The 17,797-nt window shown below is 39.0% G+C and overlaps 1 protein-coding gene across 1 annotated transcript in view; it reads left to right on the top strand.

Moving 5' to 3' along the window:
• LOC131971631 (metabotropic glutamate receptor 7-like) overlaps positions 1-16,774 on the top strand; it is a 94,821-nt gene extending 78,047 nt beyond the window's left edge. Inside the window, exons 9-10 of the mRNA XM_059333159.1 lie at positions 7,535-7,787; positions 15,642-16,774. Coding sequence (XP_059189142.1) covers positions 7,535-7,787; positions 15,642-15,691 — 303 coding nt within the window. The 3' untranslated portion in view covers positions 15,692-16,774. The remainder of the gene's footprint in view (positions 1-7,534; positions 7,788-15,641) is intronic.
• The last annotated feature ends 1,023 nt before the right edge of the window (positions 16,775-17,797 follow it).

Genomic DNA, 17,797 nt, shown 5'->3' with positions numbered 1-17,797 from the left:
CCAGCTGCCAGTAATAATCCAACACTATTCACATGGCTATTTGTACGGAAGCCCTAAACGGCCTGCATTCATATATTTTTTCCCTCCGTTTTTTCTTGTGATAACGAGTTAATTTCATTTGTTTTCTCGATGAAAGGATCCCATTATCTCAAGATAATGCACTATACCTTGATTGTTTGCTTTTTACTCTTCCTGTAAGTCGCTTTGGATAAAAGCATCTGCTAAATGACTAAATGTAAATGTAAATAACAACTGTCGTTTTCCCGAGATAACAAGATCATTTTCTCAAGAAAACAAATTAAATGAACTCGTTATCACGAGAAAACATAGGGGGGAAAAAGTGAATGCATGGCCGTTTAGGGCTTCCGTATATTTGACCTTATCTTGTGTTGTATTATTGTAGCAGAAGTTGTGACTGCACTGAGTGGAATTTCTTTAACTCAACACCATTTAGATGCCCTTATTTTCCACACCTGTGACTCCGTCCCCCTCCCCTTTGTTTTGCCCATTCAGACTTATGTTGAGGGAAGCCATGCGAGAAACAGTAACAAAAGATCACAGAGCGTCCCTCTCCGCCTCCTGTGCACCTGCATGTGCTCAGTCAACTACTCAACACTCTCAAGTTAATGACTGTGAGAGTCACCAGCATCCAGACTCAGCTGTCCTCAGGCCTGGAGATCAACTGACTTTTGAAACAAACTCTAAGCATCTGTTTGAACAATCAGACAACAGAAATGTGCAATATAGCGTAAAACGTCACAAAATGTTTTTTTACATGACTAGCCAATAGATCTAAGGGCTGTTGTCACTGAACACGAGATGTCTCTTATTCGGAAACGTCTTTGACCACAAAACAGAACATTTCTTACACTTCAGAAGAGTAGGATGATGATATAATGAAACATTTTCCCTGAGGTGGAAACAATCTAGATGGAAACTTTCTAGTAAAACACCCACAGGACTCAGTCATGCTTAAAGGAGAACTTCATGTTATGAAAACTAACATACCTCAATACGTGAATGGAAACCACTTAAGCTCTTGTAAGATGTCTCGTGTGCCCACAAGCCTTCTTCAAGAGAGACTGTGCTGCCAAATATCATTAGCAATGACTAACTTTACAAAAACCTTTTCATCCAGGCATTCAGCAGGTAAAATGAAAATTTCAGTTTCTAATTCTCCCATCTCTCTCTCAAAAACAACTGCACTTGATGGGAATTAGACTTGAAAATTGCTGCAGAGAGTCTTTTGAAAAAGTAATATGTGAAATTTTTCCTGCCTATCAGTAAGTTTATGCTTGAAACCCCGAGGTTGCACCAGAGGCTCACTGCCGGCAAAAAGCTAAATCTGGTCAAGTATAATGTAAAGAAGGGAGAGTTGTATTTATTATTTATTTTCAAAACAGATGTTGAACATCCCATGAAGAGGATTTATTCATTAGGTGGGTGAGAGTGTGGCGGTGCGGTTTTACCACACTCAGCACCACAAAGTAGAAATTATGATGACATATTGCACTTTTCCTCACAGTTGTGGCTAGCCTGGGTATACCCATACTGCCTTGCACGCTCGATTTAATTTCGAACCTACAGACAGTCTGGAATCTATAGCCGTTTCTTAGCCCTGTTTTAGGGATCCAATCACAGAACGGGTAGGGACGGCAAGACGATGACGCGTACTACTCGACAGATGGAAGCTTTTCTAGTTTTCTTACAGATCCAACATGGCTGCAGCAGACACGAAACTCTCATTCCATCTAGCTGTAGACGGCGTTTTAAATAGTTTAGAGCGAAAGTTGATTTTAAAAGAACAACTTTTGACTTTACACTCCTGTTTCACCAACAGAAAGGATGTTTTAGCCTTGCTTCCGACAGGATTTGGCCAAAGCCTAATCTACCAGCTAGCCAGGCTACCGCTCGCTGCTGTAACGCTGGTGATCTCGCTCCGAGCTGGGGGACAGCGGCGCCGCCCAGAGACCCGCAGCATTTGTCGTTTATTGAACATAAAATCAGTGGATGTGTGTGGCTGAATGACATGAGGGGGGAATAAGGCGTAAAAATAAATAATCTTGCAGAAAGCGAGAGCTGGAGAAGCAAAGCAGCAAGCAACACTCTCTCACAGACACACACACACACACACACACACATCAACACCGGTAGACTGTGAGCCGCCAGAGTCAGAACATGCTGCAGAAAAATGTTACAGAAGCAGAATTGAGCATTTTAGTCTCAAAGTAGAGATGGGCTAGTCTGGCTATGTAAACATCAATTTCTGTCGCTCTACATACGTCATCTGGTATAACTGGTACGATTGGCTAAGAGCTACCTACAGACGCTTTTGATAGACATTCGTATCGCCCAATAAACAGCTCTGGAGGATCGTAAACCACGCCTCCTCTACGGAAAAATGAATTGCTGGTGTCCAGACTAGATCTCATTTGTGATATAGTCTGGTGTTAGCCAGGCTAAGTTGCCACATGGAGTAAAAAAAATGTAGATCATAGCAACACATTTTTTTTTTTGCGATTATGAAAGGTATACATGCAAAACGTATGATGCCAAAATGGATAAATATCATAAATATGATGATATTTACCAATACTATAATTTCATAGTTGGCTTTAAGTAAACACTGGCAAGCCACTTGTCTGGATTTTAAAAAAATATGCAAATTAAAATAGCAGGTAATTTGACTCAGCTGCGTGAAATTATCATATCAGCCCTATCCAACCACATCATTTACCAAAACATGCCACACACAAACTGCATCTATTGTTCAGTGTTTCACACACTGGTGATGTTGGAAACCCTCAGCGGGCTGTGGCATGCCTCCACTGAGAACAAGAAGTCTTCTACTTAATTTATTTTACAGGTGGGAGAAAATATTTCTGTAATGTAACCCAGTCTTGGGAAATGAACCATAACAATGTGAACACAACTCTCAATTACTGAAGCTCTGCTACAATTTAAAATAAATGAATAATAAGTAACATATAAGACCCTATTTTAGATTTAACCTCGCCTCATGAAGAAAATGTTTTTGAAGTTTGATTTCAGAGATCAAAGCTTCAGCTATTACCGCCTAAATTGCTGGTTCTGCCAGAACTGTTACAAATCACTGTTGCAAAGCTGCATTTTCAGCTCAGTAAAAACAGAAAGCATCAAATTCGAGTGAGTGTATATATACAGTTTGCCATTTAGAGCATTAAATATCTTGTCTGAATGAGGGTCACAAAGGATTTGCAAATTGTTGCATTTACATTTTATTTAGATTTTTTTTTTTTACATTTTTCCCAGCATCACAACTTTTTGGAATCAGTCCATCTTTGCTGTACATCGTAGACTTCCTTACCATCAGTATCGGCTGAAAAAAATCCCTATCATAGATCCCAAGTTTCTGCAGAAAGTCACAGAAATGGCTGTTTTTGTCAAAACAATATCTTTATATTGGTTTATTCTTGTCAAGCATTACTGAAACATCTCTCCTCTCCCAAATATTGCCCTAGTCATTTCAATAGATATGAAATACAATGCGCTTTTACTTTTAGTGCTAAATATTGGACCAAAAATCAGCATTGCTTTTCAACTTTGTTGCACTTGATGAATACAGGCACTGATCAAAGCAACATATCACCATAACAACAAATGTAAACAATGTACTACAACAAATCATGCTGAGGAAACATCAATACCAACATCCTGAGATTGTTTTGACTATTAATGACCCGCTCTGACACATGCAGAGCGGCATATGTGTCACCACCTCTTCATCTTTATCTTGAAGCCCAGAAATGAAGACCTCCTGCACAGAGCTAAAAGGACGGGAAGACCGTCCACACAGAAAGCGGTGTCTACAATATGGAATAGGGTTTTTCGGCACAAAGCCAGACAGAGTTATTCATGACATCAGCCCGGCTAGAAAGTAGGCCACCCAAAACAAGAGAGACATCCAGGTAGTTGAGAGGAGACTGCAAATCCCCTGGATCCATTATTGAAGGCATTCTCTAACAGGGCAGAGAGCATCCTAATTGTCACTTACTGAATCAACTCCTTATCGCTGTGTGCATTTATAGTACTCAACCATACCCAACTAAATTGCCTTTGCAGTAAGTATATCCCTGGTGGGTATAATTATGAGGATTACCCTCAACAGCTTTTTGTCCAAATGGAAGACATGTCGCTTGTTGTTGCTGGATATTGGCATTTGGCTTGTCAATGAGATGAAAAATTCAAAAGCAACCGTTTGATTTGATTCCTGATGAGGACGTTAATAAATCATTACCGCGGCTATAAATAGAGAGTTGCCAAGCAGTTGTGAGAATGACTTCATGTATTTATTTATGTTAAAGCAACAGGAATTAATTATGAATGTTCTGTGACAAGCTAAACATTCGAGTGGTGGGTGAGAGGGGCTACGAATTTGGGTCAAGCTCATCGAGAGGCACAATGAAAAACCCTGTCTCGGTGATTAGAGGCAGTAAGAAAAAGGATTTGGTTTGGTGTGTTTGTGTGTGTGTGTTTGTGCCAGTGTGTAAATGTATTAGAGGGAGTGAAAACCTACATATCTACACAGGTTTATGTGTGTGTGTGTGCGTGTGTGTGTGTGTGTGCGCGCGTGCGCATGCGTGCGTGTGTGCGTGTGTGTGTGTAAATGTATTAGAGGGAGTGAAAACCTACATATCGACACAGTTTTATGTGTGTATGTGTGTGTGTGTATGTATGTATGTGTGTGTGTGTGTGTGTGTGTGTGTGTTTGCTGTGTGCGATGAGTATGAGTAAGCACCTAATACTCATTGTGCGCCTGCTCCCGAATCAACTCTCCTGCATGGTCAATAAATCAGTTCTGATAGGGTCAGCATTGCAGCGTCTAAGGTATCAGAATCTCATTAAAAGCTTATTCCAGCCGTGTTTAGTTGCCCGCAACAAACTCTGTAGCGTTGCTATGGATACCAGACAGGTTACCAACTACCAAACATGGAAACACAGCACAGGGCGGAGATTCTCTGGTGATTATATTTGACGCCACGTGTACTCGTCGCAAGGCTTTGATCGCTCGCCCCAATATCTAATCACAAACGCTGCAAATTCACAACCCACGAGAGGAAGAGCAACATTTCTGTTCTCCCACAGCTTGGAGGGACACAGAGCAGAGTGCACCGAGAGCATTGTGATATTCATACAGTTATTAATGCATGGTGCGCCAGCCAGATCACTGCCTCTGATGCTGCTCTTCACAGAAACAGGAGGGGATGGAGAGAGAGAAAGAGGCAGTTGAGTGTATTGGCATGTTGATGATATCAGGCATCTGAATGATTGGGTGGAGATTGGAAGACAAAGGCATGACTGGCATGTAAATGAGTCTGTCCTGTATGAAAGAAATTACCATTAGTCGTGCTATTTACCAAGAAAAACTGTATGCAAATGGTGACATTTCATCCTCGCACTGAATCAGTGAGCATTTCGCTGCTCTGCAGATACACTGTGGTGGCTAATGTGTTTACAATTGCATCCTCTTCCCGTTCACATCACCAGTAGCTGGCAGCGTACAAGTGACATCTGATGCTTTCAAGTGCAGTAGATTAGTGAGAGGGCTTTGGTGATCTGCTCTTGAAACAATAATGCCCCCTCTTCTTTCTCCTCCAAGACCCTTCAATGAAAAAAGAGAGGCTCTTGCGTGCTGAATTACTGCCTTCACTACCTCTTAGTGAAATCACCACCTTTTGATGATGAAGTCACTATATAAAATTCGTGTTAACATAAATTGTAGCGTGATCTGGGTTATGTAAGCGTGTAATTACCACGTATCAAAATGAAAGGTGTTATGTAACCGTTGAAAAGGAGTTTAATGCAGAAAGCATTGAAGAGAACGTACCTGTGTAGTTCTCACATGAATGGACATCTTCTGAATGATCTTACCACAGAGCCTTTCAGAGGGTGCACTCAACTGCGTGCAGGGCTGCAGAAAAAAAATGTAGACCGGATGTTTACTGCAGATGCATGCTTGCTCCTCCCTCGGAGGAATTTATATTGAAAATCGTCACCCTGTTGAAATAATCGCCTCACTAATTTTTTCATGTTTTGCTGGAAACCCCAAAAACTTCACCAAAAGTGTAACATATGACATTTATTGATCATTTCACTCAAAAAGGATGTAACAAAGGATGGCTATTGGCATAGTAATAACACTGTGTGTAAATTATGTAACTTAAGAGAAATAAATGACTTAGGCAAGTTTTTGAACATGTCTTTGTGACTTAAGCAAGATATGGTAACACTTTATTTTGAAGGGGTCTACATAAGAGTGACACAAGCCTGTCAGAAACATGACATGACAAGTATCATGAGCATTAATGTTACTTTAAAGTGTCATTAATGTTCATGACATATCCCATGTCATGTTTATGACATGCTCATGTCACTCTTATGTAGACACCTTCAAAATAAAGTGCTACCATATCTTGCTTAAGTCACAAAGGCATGTTAAAAAAATGCCTAAGTCACATTTTATTTTGATTTAGGCATAATAAATCCGCTTAAGTCACACACTTGACATAAGCCATTATCTTAAAGGGATAAAATCACATGATCTGATCAACTGAGGATGTAGGAGATTTTACCATAGGTAGCCGGCGTCATGAGGAGAGGATTTAGGCAAAAAAAAACAATTTTGACAAAAAATGACTTGAGGTGATTATTTTAACAGTGTGACGAAATGCAAATTGTTAGTGGAGGAAGAAGCAGCTCAGCGGTTGTAGATTAGGTCAGATGGATGCTTGAGTTGTGAGATAAAAGATGTGAGAGGAGAGGAGAGTGGACTGCAACATGTCCCGGACAGTGTACTCCATCAATCTAGTCTAGGGTCTGGGTGGACGGACTGGTAGAAAGGAGGCCATGCGAGGACATTTTGATAAACTCATGGTGGTGCTTCTGCTATTGTTATTAATACGCCTGAACCGTCTTCGACTTGACTGAGTAGCTGGAGGTCAGGCTTTAATAAATGCTGCTGGATTATGTTACCGTACGCATGGCTGCTCCTTTCCCCACAGCTACACACAGCAAATATCCACACCAACACCACCTACAAATCTGATAATGTTATATTATGAAAAAAAAATGTTTTTTTCATCACTGAATTGAATAATGAGTCACTATCAGAAGGTTTTGTATTTGTATTATATTATTCAAACAAACATCCTCTGGTGACGTAGGTCCTTTTAAGTTTCTCTACACTTCAGGAGTGAAAAAAGGACCACGACCAATAAACTTTTTCGCTGGATGCTCATATTCTGTTATCAGGCGATGGTTATTATTAGGCTTTGCCTCATCTCTGTGCTCAACAGTGTGACTGCTCTGTAATTGGCCACAGATGTTTAGCCATCATAGCTGTCTTGTCTCTCATTTTTCTTGATACATTTCTGAAATTACTTATTTGTCCGCTTCATAAGACTGCAGAATTGCCGATTTATATTATGTTTGCTGCTATTCCAGTATATATTAAAATCTCTCTTTTTTTTTTTTACCTGTCTGTGCTTTCTTCCAGCTGTACATCCAGACAACCACGCTGACCATCTCCATGAACCTAAGTGCCTCAGTAGCACTGGGCATGCTCTACATGCCCAAGGTGTACATCATTATCTTCCACCCTGAGATGAACGTGCAGAAGAGGAAGCGTAGCTTCAAGGCTGTGGTTACAGCTGCCACAATGTCATCTCGTCTGTCCCAGAAACCCAACGAGAGGCCCAACGGAGAGGCCAAGACTGAGCTGTGTGAGAACCCCGCTGCTGACCCCATGAGTAAGTAGCCCAGTGAGAGAATCACAAAGCCTCAGAGCTACATACTGGACATTTCCAACAAGAAGCACACTTAACCCTTTGATGCACAACATGGGTCTAAAGTGACCCGACTGAGTTCTTAATTTTCTATATCTTCGCAATGAATTCATTTCATCATTCAGTATTCCAGGTTTTCCTCAATCAATTTGTTTTTCATCATCATACATCCTAATTTTTTGTTTTTCATTTCTTACTTTTTGAATAAAAACCCTTTTTGTATCACTACGCTTCTAATGCACAACATGGGTCAAAAATGTCATTATGGGGGTATTGTGTGTATAATTTTAGGGAAAAATGAATTTAATCAATTTTGGAATCAGGCTGAAACATAAAAAAATGTGGAAAAAGTGAAGCTCTGTTAATACCTTCAAGATACACTGTATGTGTGACAAAATTATACATAAACACGTTAAATATATTAAATTTATGAGTGTGGAAAGTAACTATTTGAAACAAATTACTATTATTATAGTATTAAGTAATTTTAATACAAATTTGGATAAATGAGTCATTTTTGACCCATGTTATACTTTAGAAGTGTTGTCCATATGTTGTGCATCAAAGGGTTAAGTATACATTAGACTAGCAAAGGGCAAAGTAATTTGCATATTTAACCCTCTGAAATCTTTGGCTATTATGTCCGTTAAAAAATCTGTTAAAAAATCTTCACCATGCCATGTTGGTATCAAGATTATTATAGTAAACGAAAACTAACAAAATAACGAAAACTAGAATTGAAAAAATATTTTAGTTAACTGAAATAAAAATAAAAACGAGAGTTTTTTGAAAAACAATAACTAACTGAAACTGTATTGTGTGGTTACAAAACTAACTAAAATTATAGTGAAAATGTCCTTCGTTTTTATCTTTGTCAACTTTTTTCATACGTAAACCTTTTTGGTTGATATGAAATCTATTTCATCTATCTGGTTTTATGACTTAATAAACTTATTGGGGCTGAGATGGATCAGACAAAGGAAATAAAGGAAACATTTATTGTGACCTTTTTGAATCTCGCATCCAACAAATACCCCATTACAAAAAAAACGAAAACTAACACTAAAACTAATAAAAACTAAGCATTTTCCAAAAAATTAAAACGAATTAAAACTAGCAAACAAACTCTAAAAACTAATTAAAACTAACTGAATTTGAAAACAAAAATTGACAACGAAATTACACTTTTTTCAACGCGACCTCACCTATATGTCCTGATAATTAATTTTTTACTTTGACTTACGTGATCAAAATTTTGACCCCAAAAGAAACTAAGGAAACATAAAATCTAATCTTGAAAATTATGTTTTAAAACACAGAATTTTAAATATTGCAAAAATGAACACAGGTTGCGATTATAAAATATAACAGGTAAAATGAGGATGATATCTAGTTCAATATTTTATACTAAATACATTTGACAAGATCTCCAGTTTTACTTGTCCGAATATCATCCAAAAAAAAAAATGTGCATAGAGTTTTAAGCCAGAATTTTACAGGGAAGATGATGGACTCAAGAACTCCAGAGGGTTAAGTACTTACATTAAATTATTATTGAGTACTCGCAAAAATTTTCTTGGGGGATGATATTAAGTAGTGTGGGATATGGAATTCGTTGTCTTTATTGTTAAACAACCAGCATTTCTGATTTGATATAACTCTGACAGAAATTGTTCCCAGACAAGTTAATGTAGTGCAGTTGAGGGTTGTGAGTTGCACTTATTACTTATGAAGGTAATAAAAATAATAGCACAGAGGCTCCATCGTCTAAAAAATAAAAAAATTAAATTAGAGTGCAGCAACTCCAGTCCAATTGGTGATGGTAATGCATCTCCAAGCTGGTTTGCCAATTGACAATAAACAGAAGAAGAAGTGCAGTAAAGTGTGCATGATCATGAGACACTAGTGGCTCAATTAGTCCGTTTATAAATCAAACATAATATTATGTTAATCATGTTGTCATATTTCCTCATGTATGCATCCTCGAACGCTACTTTACTACCAGAGAACAGCTCTTTTCCTCTCTGTGTGTTGACTGCAGAGTGTGTGCAATAGAGCGGAGCGTGTGCGATAGAGGGGAGATAATCGATCAGGGATGATGTTGTTCCCCCAGACAGATATACTGTATACTGTAGACTGTATAATCAAACCGGTTTAAGCTCATACATCGGACTGGACTGGAAAAGAAAACAGACTCAACAACACAGTTTAGCATTTTTACTCACCAGGGTTCGTTCGGTTGCTTGAAAATGCTTGAATTTAAATGTTGTATTTTCAAGGTTTAAAAAGTGCTTTGATTTTGGATAAAGTGCTTTTAAATGCTTGAAATTCTTACTGTATTTCTCTTGCAATCTGACTATATCCATCTATAGACTATAGATAATCACATGTTCTTTTTTTTTTTTGCTTTCCAAAAAGCACTTTATTTTCATAGCACAAGGAATCAGAAATGCTTCATTTCACAGCAGCCCATATTAAATGAGTATGAATTGGACTTGAAAAGGATATCTTAACAACTTGCATGGTAACACATTATGATATTATGATACAAAAGTTAACTGAAAAACCTTAATCTTTGCATCTTTCAATGCAATTATCTTTAAACAATCACAGAGTTAATAACCCACGAAAACATTACACAATACAAAGAGGCTCATTACTGAGTTTCACATCTATGTTATAGATCACAAGCATAGCAAACATCTTTTTTTTTATTTTTTTATTTTTTATTGTGCAATAATACAATACAGTGATATGGACAGACAGACAAATAGTGCAATAATACAATACAGTGACATAGACAGACAGGGAGTAGTCACATACATGTTCAATGTAAAAAATAATGAGTAGTCTATCTGAAATGAAGACCGTTCATCCTAAAAGTGTAACACCATCTCTGTTGGTATGGTTCAGTGAAATCTCCCCCTTTTAGTATGTAAGTACTCATCTAAAACATGCAATTTACAACAGGTGTAAGTTACTGAAAAAGCTTGAAAATTGAAAAATGCTTTAATTTGACCACACTGTAAAAGATTGCTGTAAGAAAACAGCCAAATTGTGACAGTAACATACTGTTTTCCTTTAAAAAGGTAATTTACTGCAGAAAACAATGCATTCTGGGCAATATTTGTAGGTAGCTTGCCGTTTCCCATAAAATATATGATATATATATATATATATATATATATATATGATATTTTCTAAGTCTCTTCTTGTCCACATTCTCAATGGCTGATTCTAAATGCTCTATTTACAAAAAAATGACTGCATTGTATACTGCAACAATATTGCAACTAGCTTCAGCACTATACTGTGTTTTAGTCTACTGTAAAAAACAAGGAAATGCAGGATTTTACTGTAATTCAGTATGTGTTTTTATCACAGCAACATACTGTTAAGTAGATAACGGTAGAGGAACTTTAAAATTAACAGTAGAATGCTGGCAACCCTGCTGCCAGTATTTTACTGTTAATTTACAAGACAATTGTTTACAGTGCACTGCTAAAGTGTACGAACCCTGACTCACATTACGTTGAGTCACGTAACAACACACTCTGACAACACATTCTGCTACTGTACACAAACGTGAAGAATTTATGGTTTATGAGTGTGTTGAATTTTGGTGGCTGGCATGAACCACTTGTCATAGTAGCACATTGTAGTAAGATATTGACAAGTGAAAAAAACATTAAAAACAGAATAACAGGAGCGCTGCTGGTGTCCCTAAATACACCGGTGCTCTTGCAATGGGTAAAAAGTGAACTCAAAAGAAAAAAATGCAGGCACTCTGGTGGATTGACAAAAGTTAAAAACCCTTTAATTTACATGGGTTACATCTAAAAACACCAACGCATGACGGCTGGCGCAAACCCATGTGAATTAAAAGGTTTTTAACTTTTGTCAATCCACCAGAGTGCCTGCATGTTTTTCTTTTGAAAAAAACATTAGTTCAAGTGCTCTTGCCATCCCTCCATTAGAGGACATATCCACGTGTAATCACAACATGTTTACTACTACTGCTTTAAATATCAGAACTCAGGAGTTAGTAATTTAAAAAAAAACAGTATGAATGTTTTCTATGTTTGGTCACACGTAGCCTAAAATTATCACTGTCCGTTCTGCACTGATCAAGCCAAATAATGCACCAGCGTTGGTCAAAATGGCTGCGTTAAAAACTATTACAGCCAGCATCCCACACATGGATTTCATACCAACTATTTCTGGGTTACAGTAGGCGCAGTCTGTCCATTTAGTCTACAATGAGTTAACAAAGCTTAAATAGACATCAGGGCGTTATAGAGCCAAGAGTTGAGATCTACATATATATCCAGGTTATAGAGGTTTCGATCTTATTTCTCAAAAGAAGGAAAATGATATGTCTTTTTATTCTTTTGCATATTTCCTTTATTGAACTAAAAAGGAACCATTCCAGAAATTTAATTGGGTGGGTAAGAAAAAGTGTGTGTAATGTCCTATAGAATGGAGCCAGTTATCTCGGGTTCCTGATAAGTGGTAAGACCTTTAACTCGAGTGCACGACAGTGAGCATGAAAGGCAACGGGGGAGGGGGGGGGGACTCGCTCCGTGGAGAGATTTGAAGAAGCAGGGCTTTGTCGCCGGGAAATGGAAGGATATAATCTGTCTCTGTGGCGGTGTGTTACTCATACCAGCCTTCATCTGAAACAGTAAGCATGATCCTGTTAGCAAAGATAATACTGGGTATTAGTACGTGAGTGGGGAAGCCTACATACTTCTATAGTTAGGTGAGGTGGTGTTTGTTTGGGTGAGAAACACCAACACTTGAAAAAGGTTTAAAGAGGGGGAAAAAAATGCAAAAGCTGGATTTCAGACCAACGTTGTCATGGAAGCTCTTTGCTCCTCTCTAGCTGTCAGGATGAAGACAGGGATGATTGACAGCTCATGCAAATCACATATCACAGTCTCAGAAGGCCTCCTCTCCCGCAACGCTTCTAATCACACAGAGCGATCATGGCACCCACAGGTGCAGCAGCCCCTCAACCCCTCTTTGAATTATGCCTATGAGATGACAGATTTTCCTGGGAATTTCTCCAAACACCCAACAGTTGTCACACTCATCTGTCAGGAGCCGAATAAGCTTGTGCATGTGTGGATGCGTACAACTGCGAGTGTGCATCTGTGTGTATCTGTGTGTGACTGAATGTGTGAGTTACACACATTTAAATCAGAGAGCTGATGCAAGTGTATCAGGGGATGGGGAATATATCCTTGCCAGTCACACATGTGGCTCAATGAGCAAATTCACTCTGCATTGAGGGTGAAACTTTAACATCTGTCGCAGCAGCACATCAAAACTCCCCAAGCAGGACACACGGTCTCTGCAAGTCCCTCCCAAAAGTGCACCATGTCATCTGCTCTGCGTGTCTCTCACCTTCTGTCTCTCCAACATGGATGTCTTCTCACCTCGCCTCCCCCCCTCAGCACACTCTCTCCTCCTCTTGCCCTTCTTTTTTAGCTGCAGAAGAAGTGACATTTATTAATGGCGAATTTATGTGCATGACCGCCCCGAAACCTGAACTGTGCCTCGACCATCCCTGGAGACTGTCCGTCAATTCCTGTAACCATCAGAGCGCCAAATACCTCCCTTTCAGGGCCCATCAGGCCTGTACGAGATGACTCGGAGTGATTTATGGGATTAACGGCATTAGCACTTCTGCAGATTTACATTGGTGTAATATCTTCATGATTACACCTCTAAAAGACCTCGCAAATCAGAGATGTGGAAATGTTTCACTGTCTTGTGCTGTTTTTTTTTATAAAGCTCAACCAAGACAGGCATGTGTGGATGTCTTGATCCTTTTCAGATCAGTTTCATTTCATGAAAAAGTGGAAATCGTGTGCCAGTTTATCCTAATTAGCATACTTAAATGTCCAGCCAATCCCCAAAGGACATCAGACAGCAGGGCCGTGTGCAAACATAAACTGAAAAGGAAATGCCCAAATGAAAGTCTAAAGATGGAAGACAAAAGGAAAAAGAAAAATTAAATTAGGCAAATGAGAAGTTCTATTTAGAAGCATCATTAGTGGATAAAAATAGTTAAGAAAATTAAAGACAGGCCTATTGGACGCTCACCTGGTAGAGCCTGTTTGACCCAGACTCAAGGCTATTTGCTGCATGTTGTGTCCTCTTTCTCACTGGCTATTCTATCCAAAAAGGACAAAAAACAGTTTATAAAAAGGAATACATAATTCAGGCCCACTTTGTGCCTATAAATAACATGACTGGATTATTGGTTGCCATGGTTCTCATTTAACATCGTGAAACCACGGCATGACTTTTTGAGGTTTTAAAAAGGTGTCGAAACCATGGCAGCCAAGCATTCATAGCCACGTCAATTTTTATCCTTCGATGTCAGCTCTACCTATCATTGTGAAGCAGAATTCACCAAGCGTTGGATTGTTCACCCACTAATAGGGAACATGAGCTGGGTTTAGACTGTCGTGAGACAGGTTAGTTTTTCCCTCCTGATGATGTGTTGTTGCAATAGTAATCCTGCTCACGACAACACCACAGTGTTTATTTAAAACCATAATTCTTTGTAAACTAATTAAAATGATTATACAACTGTTTAATTTAAGAAAACACAACAACCAGTTATTTTATACAAACAGGTCAGCAGTCAAATGTGCTCTTAAATGTAAATAACTAAAAACAAAAACTGGATTAAAAAAAAAAATCCCAAATCAAATAGACACATAAATAATACAAATAAAGAACTTTTTTCAAATGCACAAACTAAGGCCTGTGTACCTACGTTGGAATTTACTTGTTTGTTTTTTAAGGAATATCAGCATATCTACATTTTCTACACTGTCAAACTTAAAATAAAGGCAGAAAAAGTACACAAAATATAAGAAAAGCCATGGAAAGAATATTTCAAAACAAGGATGATAGCATAGAGAGTTGTCTAAATCCCAGACAAGACACACACACACACACACACACACACACACACACACACACACAGCCACAGCGTCTAGCTAAAAAGAGACTGATGTTCCAGAAGACTGTTTATGGTTAACAGCAAGAATCTGTTGTACATTTACTAATGTTTTATTCATCATACTTGCTGGCCAAGACTACAAAATGCAGCTGTAAAGAAATGGTGCGACTTTAATTGCATAGCCCATGGGAGCTGGTCGCCATAGCAACATTAAAGCAGTAGAATGAGAATTTATAGCAATGTCCGTGATTAAGAAAATGTATGACGACCTTCTCCTCGCCTCCGTACAGAAAGGACAACGCACATGCACATACAGACATCCCCTGACTCAATGTCGGCCCACTTACCGCGCTCACATTTTCATTAGGGCAATCTGAACCACCACCAAGTCATGACAAGACCAAAATACCTTCACTCTGAAGGTTTGATACTCAAATTGGTTCTCATAACGACAGATACACAGGAGGACACACATACACAAACACACACAGCACCTCGGCACTCAGCCACACTCTGATATGTTTCCATGGCAATCCAGGCTGGGATCACATTGCGTGCCCTAGCATTTGTTCAGTGCTCACTTGTGTGGTGTTTGTGTTTTTTATCACTAGTTAACATCTTAAAATAGAAAACTAAGGCTGTACACGGGGGCATATGAGTTGGAATGATACACGGGGCCAGAAAATATTGCGACTGATTGCACACAGCTGGTGATAAGAATGCACAGCGCAGGAGGATGAGTCTACAAAACAAGTTGATGTTCAGTCTGCTTCAAGATGCTTTTTGTTTTAGCAGCGCTCAAAGTAAATCTTAATCTTTTTTTGCTCTGTTCTCAGGTCAGGCAACCAAGAAAACATATGTGAGTTACAACAACCTCAGGATCTGATCTGCTTGAAAATGAATGCTGTTTGTCCTTTTATCTGTGATTTGAAAAGGGAAGGGAGCTCTAGAGGAACAGAGAAAGACAGACAGAGACAGGAGAGCGAGCGCAGGCATCCCAGCACCACCTGCAGTACCTATGCACTCCAGGACTGTGGATAGCATCCAACCTTCATCCAGACATGATACATGAGTCCTGACAGAGACTAGCACAGCTGTAGGCCAGTGTGGCTGGATTGGCCTCACGAAGCAAACTGTAGGTTTTAAACTTGTGTTGTGGCCCCCTTCTCTCTGACAGAGAACAACTTGCCTGCTAAAAGGGGTCACTGTGAACGAGGACAAACCACAAAGAAAAAAAAAAGAAAAAAAAAACACAGGACAGTGGATTTGCTTTCAAGATATTTTCTTTTGAAATGTCATTAAAGCCATATTCTCTTGGGGTTCCCATTACCTGATTTCTGTTTTGTATTGTTTAAGTGATTTTTCTTCTGTGCCTCTTTTTCTTGCAGTTGATTTAATTACCTTGAACAGCAAGCTCTGCCACATACAGTACTTTGTTTTACTGAAATCAACTCAAAACAGTCCCAGACGATTACTTTGTTAGAGTGATGGGCATTGTAAGTATATTTTTTTTGTAAATATTTGAGAGTATTTTCATGTTTGGAGTACAAAAATAGATATCCAGTCTTTGTTCAATTGGATTTGGATGGTTATGAAAAGCACCACAAAGTGTTCACTTTGCATGTGCCAATGTATGTCTGTTCTATTTGATGTAAACCAAAAAAAAAAGAGAAATAAATTCTGAAAATTATACTAAGCTTCAGCATCCTTCTGCAGTTTGTTTTCTTTACCAGGACTGACCTTCATTAAAAATGACAGAATATGGCTTTAATCTGTTGTTGGATTGACCCTCCCGCCCCTTGTATCTGCAAGCATGTTTGTTTTATATATATAGTTTCGTATTGGGTATAATATGCCTGATTATGGTGTGGGAAGCATTAATATCAGAGCAATCATGTAAGTATGTTGTGATGTCTGTCAAATTATGAACATGTAATAAAATCATTTTGTTATCTTTTATACAACTAAACCAGACAACATATGATAGTTATTTCTGTGCTTGTGTGTGTGCGTATGAGTGGGCATGTTTGTGTTTCATAGCACGATCGAGCGCGGCGTGTTTAAACTGCTGTATGAATAAGTACAATTAATCACTGCTGTTGTTTATGTGCTTCTGTAAACCGATGGAAATGTCATGTGCTCGTTTACTGTCTCACCCCATGACGGGGCACATTAGCGGGCTCGCTGAGCTGTGCTGTCATGCAAAGAAGATGAGACCCTGCGAGTGGAGAGGATGTCCACTAGCTGACTCCTTTACTCACCCTTTGCTCTTTTCTGTCACATCCGTTGTTTCTCTCTCGCTGCTGCTCCTTCCAAGTCTCACCACCGATCCCCTACATGAATAATATAACATGTCAGATCAATTTGTCTCGCTGATGGCCAAGCCTTTACGAGCTAACCGCTCTTTATTCCTGTGCCTGCCTGCAAGCATAATGTTACTATTTTCAATATTGATTATTATATAAAAACATGAATAGGCCACGCATGAGAGACTTCTGTTTCTTCACCGGGTAAGCATCTCCCTCAAGGCTGTTACATGGCCAAATGATATATGACCAAGAGATGCTGATTCCTCTATTCTGTCTGTGTGCGAGCGTGTTTGTGTGTGTGTGTGTGTGTGTGTGTGTGTCTGTGTGAGAAAGAGAGAGATGGTGGGAAAGCGAGGGAATGAGATCCTTACCCACACAGGTTTTCTGTTGTTTCTCTTTCCATTTGTCTGGCATCTCTCTCAGCTCCTGTGGGACCAGATGGTCTTTACTTCTCATACGCACAGTCTGTCATTTTCTGTTGCACATAGCCAAGAAAAATCCCACTTATGCCCAATTAAGACTAGCCTCTCCCCCACCAAATTAATTGCCTGTGTCAGTGTCTGTGTGCAAGTAATCAGTAGGGGCTGAACAGAGTTTAGATTTGCAGCTCAGCAAAAAGAAAAGAAATAGTAAACAGCCCGTGCAATAGTATTTAAGATCTTGATATAAAGCAGAACTTTGAA

The sequence above is a fragment of the Centropristis striata genome, chromosome 5 (genome assembly GCF_030273125.1).
Source record: "Centropristis striata isolate RG_2023a ecotype Rhode Island chromosome 5, C.striata_1.0, whole genome shotgun sequence".
NCBI classification, from domain to species: Eukaryota; Metazoa; Chordata; class Actinopteri; order Perciformes; family Serranidae; genus Centropristis; species Centropristis striata.
Note: the sequence above shows the minus strand (reverse complement) of the source record. Positions and strands in the feature narration are given on the sequence as shown.